This window comes from Pituophis catenifer, unplaced genomic scaffold (assembly GCF_029215685.1).
Source record: "Pituophis catenifer annectens isolate HBS135680 unplaced genomic scaffold, rPitCat1.0.hap2 SCAF_10, whole genome shotgun sequence".
Classification (NCBI taxonomy): domain Eukaryota; kingdom Metazoa; phylum Chordata; class Lepidosauria; order Squamata; family Colubridae; genus Pituophis; species Pituophis catenifer.
Window position 1 is genome coordinate 25,871,200 of NW_027256890.1, and position 6,124 is coordinate 25,877,323.

The window sequence follows — 6,124 nt, forward strand, 5'->3', positions numbered from 1 at the left end:
TACAAGGAACTGACTTTGTCTTCTGTGAATCTGGGGGGGAGAGGGGGATTCTACGGTAGTTTTTTTTTTTTTTTTTTTAATTTGATTTATATGCCGCCCTTCTCCGGAGACTCAGGGCGGCTTACAGTGCTTTAAGCAATAGCCTTCATTCTTTTGTATATTTTATACAAAGTCAGCTTATTGCCCCCACAAACTGGGTCCTCATTTCACCTACCTTAGAAAGGATGGAAGGCTGAGTCAACCTTGAGCCTTGGAGAGATTCGAACCAGCAGAAATTGCAGGCAGCTGTGTTAATAACGGTGCACTAAACCCTTGTTCTATCAAGGCTCTTACAGTTAGAGTTACAGTTAGAGTTGGAAGGGACCCTGGAGGTCATTTAGTCCAACCCCCTACTCACGCAGGAGTCCTGTACTAGGGAGTCAAGCTGCCAAACTGCCAACCTTAAGACGTTTTTATTCCATCAAGCTGGCCTGACCTAAACTTTTCCTCTTTTTAAATGGAATTTTAAATTTGGTTTTAATTTATTGGGGTTTTAAAATGTCTCAGCCAAATTTATTTAATTAGTTTTATCTCTATTTTAAATTTTGTATCTACATGTTTTATTTTATGGCTGTTCACCGCCCTGAGTCCTTCGGGAGTAGGGCGGTATACAAATTTAATAAAATGAAAATGAAATGAAAAACCTTTCCGATCGAGAAAAGCTCAGTGTCTTAGCCCCTGAGCCACCTAGTCAGGCCACCGCCGTTCCTCGGCTATCTCCTTCCCCCCCCAAAAAAAAGAATTTCTCAATCAAGACATTGATATACGATGTAAATAACTTGATTTTTTTTCCTTCTCTGGGTAGTTTCTGTTCCAACAAGCAGGAATAATTGGGAACAAAGGTTCCGATCTAAACTTAGTTCATAAGATTATTTATGAAAACGTCCTACCTGTAAACGAGTACATTAATTTCAACCGTAATAACACAAGAGCTATCAATGGCTTCCAACTCAATGTAATCTGCTCTGATCTTGATTGTAGGAAATACGACTTCTGCAATAGAGTAGTAAATGTCTGGAACAGTCTACCTAATCCTGTTGTTAGTCTCGCTAACCCTCATACCTTTTACCTTAAAACTGTCTACCGTGGACCTTTCACGTTTCTTAAGAGATCCCTAAGGGGGCGTGCATAAGGCGCACCAGCGTGCCTACCGTCCCTGTCCTACTGCCCCCATTTATATGTAATCATTCTATGTGTTTATGGCTATGTTTTGCTTATCTATTTCCTTTTATTTCAGAGGTCTGCAACCTTAAACACTCAAAAGAGCCATTTGGACCATTTCCCACGGAAAAGATAGATAGATAGATAGATAGATAGATAGATAGATAGATAGATAGATAGATAGAAGAGGATAGATAGATAGATAGATGATACAGTGTTTTCCCGAGAATAAGACCCTGTCTTATATATTATTTTTTTTTGAACCCTGAAATAAGCGCTTGGCCTTATTGCCATGCGCTCAAAAGTCCTATTGGGCTTCTTATTAGGGGATAATGTCTTATTATGGGGAAAACCGGGTATTAACTGCCAATGAAACTGGTTTAATTTAATGCAAAGAAATGTTGGCTCAAATTCATTCCAGTTATGGCTCAATTCAGCCAAATTTGATAAATGCAACCTGAATATATAACCAAGCAAAGCCTGCCACGTTTGGGGGGGGGGGAGACCCTAAACTCAGAGCAGATCTGAAAAGAAACCAACCCCCAAATCTTAGGGGGGGGGGAAGGAGGAGATTTGCACCTGACTCCCTCCTATCTACTCCCCTGGGGCCAAAACCAGCCATTCAGGGCAACTTCCGGATTTGCACGTGTGGACTCCAACTCCCAGAGTTCCACCGCCGGCGTGGCTCCCCCGAGCATGCTGGGAGTGGAAGTCCCCAGATCTTGGAATTGCAAAGGAGGGAAGAAATCAACCCCCGGGAAGCGGTATTAAGTTACTCCACGTTTTGCCTCCCAACACGCTTCTGAATTCTGCATCCTCGCGTGCAGGCTGGAGAACACGCATCTAGGGATGCAAAGGACCCCTTCGGTGAGCTAAGAAAGAAAAACTGAAACTCTCTTAACTTCCTACTCTCCTTCCCACGACCTTGCAAACCCTCTCTTCCTTCCTTCCTTCCTTCCTTCCTATCTAATTTCCTTCTTCCTTCCTTCCTTCCTTCCTTCCTTCCTTCCTTCCTTCCTTCCTTCCTTCCTTCCTTCCTTCCTTCCTTCCTATCTAATTTCCTTCTTCCTTCCTTCCTTCCTTCCTCCCTTCCTATCTAATTTCCTTCTTTCCTTCTTCCTTCCTTCCTTCCTCCCTTCCTTCCTAATTTCCTTCTTTCCTCCTTCCTTCCTCCCTCCCTCCCTTCTTATCTATCTAATTTCCTTCCTTCCTCCCTCCCTTCTTATCTATCTAATTTCCTTTCCTCCTTCCTACCTTCTTTCCTTTCCTTTCCTTCCTTCTTTCCTTCCCTCTTTCCTATCTTCTCCTTTCTTTCCTTCCTATCTTCTTACCTGCTTTTCCTTTCCTCCTTTCCTTTCCTCTTCTCTCCTTTCCTTCTTTTATCTTCCTTTTCTTCCGCTGTCTTCCTTTCCTTTCCTCCATATTTTCCTTTCCTTTCTTCTTTCCTCCTTCCATCCTCTTCCTTCTTTTATCTTCCTCCCTTTTATCTTCTTCCCTCCATACTTTACCTTCCTTCCCTTCCCCTTTATTTTCATTTTCCTTTCTTCTTTCCTCCTCCCTAACTCCCTTCTCTCCTTTCCCTTCCTTCTTTGCCTTCCCTTCTTCCTTCCCTCCTCCTCTCTCCTTTTATCTTCCTTTTCTTTCCTTCCTCCTTCTATCTTTCTTTCCTCCATATTTTACTTTACTTTCCTCCTTTTTATCTTATTATTGTTTTATTTATTTATTTTTATTTTAATAGATTTATATACCGCCCTACTCCCGAAGGACTCAGGGTGGTGAACAGCCAAAAAGATAAAACACACAGATTATAAAATTTAAAACAGTATAAAAACGTATTAAACAATTTCGCCCGAGACGAATTAAAAAATCTTCCTGTCCTTTCCTCCTTTTCCTCCTCCCTAACTCCCTTCTCTCCTTTCTCTTCCTTCTTTTCCTTCCCTTTCATTTCCTCTATATTTTACTTTCCTTTCTTCTTTCCTCCTTCCCCCTCTTTTTACTTTCCTTTTCTTTCCCTCCTCCCTTTTATCTTACTCCCTTCCCCTCCATATTTCCTTCCCTTCCCCTTCACATTCCTTTCTTCTTTCCTCCTCCCTTTCTCTCCCTCCTTTTCCTTCCCTTCTTCCTTTCCCCTTCCTCTTCCTCCCATTCAGCTCCCCTGATCCCAGCTCCACGATGCTGGTGCTGATGCTTCCTCGTTGCGCGTGGGCTTCCTCGACGTGGACCCGCGTGGGCTTCTCCTCCCTCCTGCGCGGGGGCTTGCAAAGTGCCCGGCTCGGGGTCCTTCCCCCGTTTGCAAAGCGGCTCTGGAGCCCCTCCATCCGGCAAGCCCAGGAGCCCTTCCCGCTGGACGGCTTCGTGAACCGGGACGTGGAGCTCTTCCACCACGAGCGATCGCGCTTCTTCCGCAACGTGGGGCTGTTTTGCTTGAGCCAGTTCGCTTTCTGGCTCTACCTGGCCGACCTCGCTTTTACGACCCTGCGGGAAACGACGGCTGTCCCGGAGAAACCGGGCTCCTCGGAGTCCCCTGAGCGACCCCCAGCCCCGACCCGGCCCTGGCTGGGCAACCTCTTCAACCTGACCTCCGGGAACTTTGGCTCCGCTAAGTGGCGCTACGGCTTCTCCGCCACCTGCGTGACCGTCGGTAAGCGAGGCAGGGCGTTGCATTGGGGTGGAAGCGGCTGGGGGGGACGACACAAGGGGGGGGTTGGCTTTCAGGTTCAAAGCCTTTTTAATTTTTAATAAAAAAAAATATATTTTTCAAAATACAAACAATCCATCCATCTTTCCTTAAACCAGGGGTCAGCAACCTGCGGCTCTGGAGCCGCATGTGGCTCTTTCACCCCTCTGCTGCGGCTCCTTGTCACTCAAAATATGCGTCACAACCGCCAATGTGCGACGCCCACCAGAACACAATTTATTGAGCTTTTCAGCCTCCGGTAGGCCAACCATGGATAAATCCAAGAAAATAAAAGTTTCAGAAGAAAACAGAACGTTTAATTCAACTACATATGCTAGTTTTGTGGCCGCTCAAGAAATAGTCAGGCACGGGAAGGGTTTTTGTGGCTCCCGGTGTTTTCTTTTCTGTGGGAAACGGGTCCAAATGGCATATCACTCTTTTATTACAAGAGCCAGTTTGGTATATTTTATTTATTTATTTATTTATTTTATTTTATTTGTATACCGCCCTTCTCCAACAGGACTCAGGGCGGTGAACAGCCATGGTAGAACATAACATATAAAATTTAAAAGCAATTTAAAAACATTAAATAATTTGGCTATCCAATTAAAACAACCCGGGTTAAAACCAATTACAAATTAAAATTGAAGGGATGGGATCAAGCCAGGCCAGCTAGGTGAAAAAGATGTGTTTTCAGGGCCAGACGAAAAGTCTGGAGGTCTGGTATCGTGCGTATCTCTGGGGGCAGGTCGTTCCAGAGGGCAGGTGCCGCCACAGAGAAGGCTCTCCCCCTGGGGGTCGCCAGCCGACATTGTCTGGCCGACGGCACCCTGAGGAGTCCCTCTCTGTGGGAGCGTACTGGCCAGGGGGAGGCTATTGGCAGCAGAAGGCGGTCTCATAAATACCCCGGCCCTAAGCTATGGAGCACGTTAAAGGTGGTCACCAACACCTTGAAGCGCACCCTGAAGACCACAGGAAGCCAGTGCAGCTCGCGCAGGAGAGGTGTCACATGGGAGCGCCCCGTCGCTCCCATAATCCTCCGCGTGGCTGCATTCTGGACCAACTGGAGCCTCCAGGTCCACCCCAAGAGGAGCCCCATGTAGAGAGCATTGCATATAATGTGGCGCTGGCCTAGGAACCAGAAGACCCCGAGTTCTAGTCCTGCCTTAGCTGTGAAGGCTGCCTGGGTGAGTCTTGGCCAATCAGCAGGACATAGCGAGTTCTAGTCGGGTCATGAAATGCCTACAGGAAAACAACCAAGCTCAGAGAGCACCAAAGTTCCCACAGTCCTCCTCCTTCTCCTCCTCCTCCCCCCCTGCAAACCCCCCTCCCTGCTAGCGCTGATAATGTTCCCTAGTTGGGTCATGAAACAACCAAGTTCAGAGAGCACCAAGGACCTCACAGTTCTTGCAAATATACTCTTCTGTTAAATTTATTTATTTATTTATTTATTTCTCCAATTCCGACGGCGTTTCTTTGCAGGTACGCTGATCTTTGTGGCAGGCTTCTTCTTCGCGCGACGGTCTGTCAGCCGGATCCTCCTTCTCCGTGGCAGCCAGGAGGTGACTTTTACGACCTATTACCTTTTCGGCTACACTTCGTCCTTCACGGTGCCCCTTCGCCACATCTGCTGCATGTCCCACCGTTCCGAAGTAGCCGCCATCATCCCGGTTAAGATCAAAGGGAAGCCTTTTTATTTCTTGCTGGACAAGCAGGGATCCATCACCAACAATCCACTGTTTGACATCACCGTGGGAGCCTATCGCGAATGGTGAAATCCGTGTTCCAGGGACCTAGCCACGAGGTCCTGACATGTCTGGAGGCTGCTGGAAGAGAGAAGAGTTAAAATGCAGACATTAAAATCCAGAATTCACAGCTCCTTCCCTGTGGAAACTTTTGAATTATATCCTCCACCTTTCTGCTTTAAATTAAATTTAAGTTTAAAAAAAGAAAGACCTTAAAAAGAGGAAGAGAAGGCAGCTAAGGGGGTGAGAAGGATGCTCCCTTATTCAAATTGTAGTTGAGCCTGGGTGTTAAAAATATCGAAGCCTCTGGTTTCAAATGCGGGTCGTCTCGTCAGCCAGGGTGGTAGGGACTCATAATGTGAATTTAAATACGACTATCTATATTTTTGGCCCAGCGATGCTAATGCTCTGTGGCACCAAGAGTGGTGGGCACTCATATATGAACTTAATGTGAATTGATGTATGAATATGTTACCAATTTTGCCCAGCAATGCAGATACTG

General features: G+C 46.2%; 1 protein-coding gene across 1 annotated transcript; it reads left to right on the forward strand.

Moving 5' to 3' along the window:
• Positions 1–1,946: 1,946 nt before the first annotated feature.
• On the forward strand, positions 1,947–5,967 carry TMEM223 (transmembrane protein 223). Its single transcript, XM_070950329.1, has 3 exons — positions 1,947–2,067; positions 3,351–3,841; positions 5,360–5,967. Exons 2-3 carry the CDS (start codon positions 3,373–3,375, stop codon positions 5,650–5,652), a joined length of 762 nt encoding a protein of 253 aa, XP_070806430.1. The 5' UTR covers positions 1,947–2,067; positions 3,351–3,372; the 3' UTR covers positions 5,653–5,967.
• The last annotated feature ends 157 nt before the right edge of the window (positions 5,968–6,124 follow it).

What these genes read in the sequence shown, in the direction of transcription:
- TMEM223 (XM_070950329.1), top strand. Translation starts at nt 3,373, where the DNA reads ATGCTGGTGCTGATGCTTCCTCGTTGCGCGTGGGCTTCCTCGACGTGG. An exon ending in CGCCACCTGCGTGACCGTCG is followed by an intron (nt 3,842 to 5,359) that starts GTAAGCGAGGCA and finishes GTTTCTTTGCAG; the next exon opens with GTACGCTGATCTTTGTGGCA.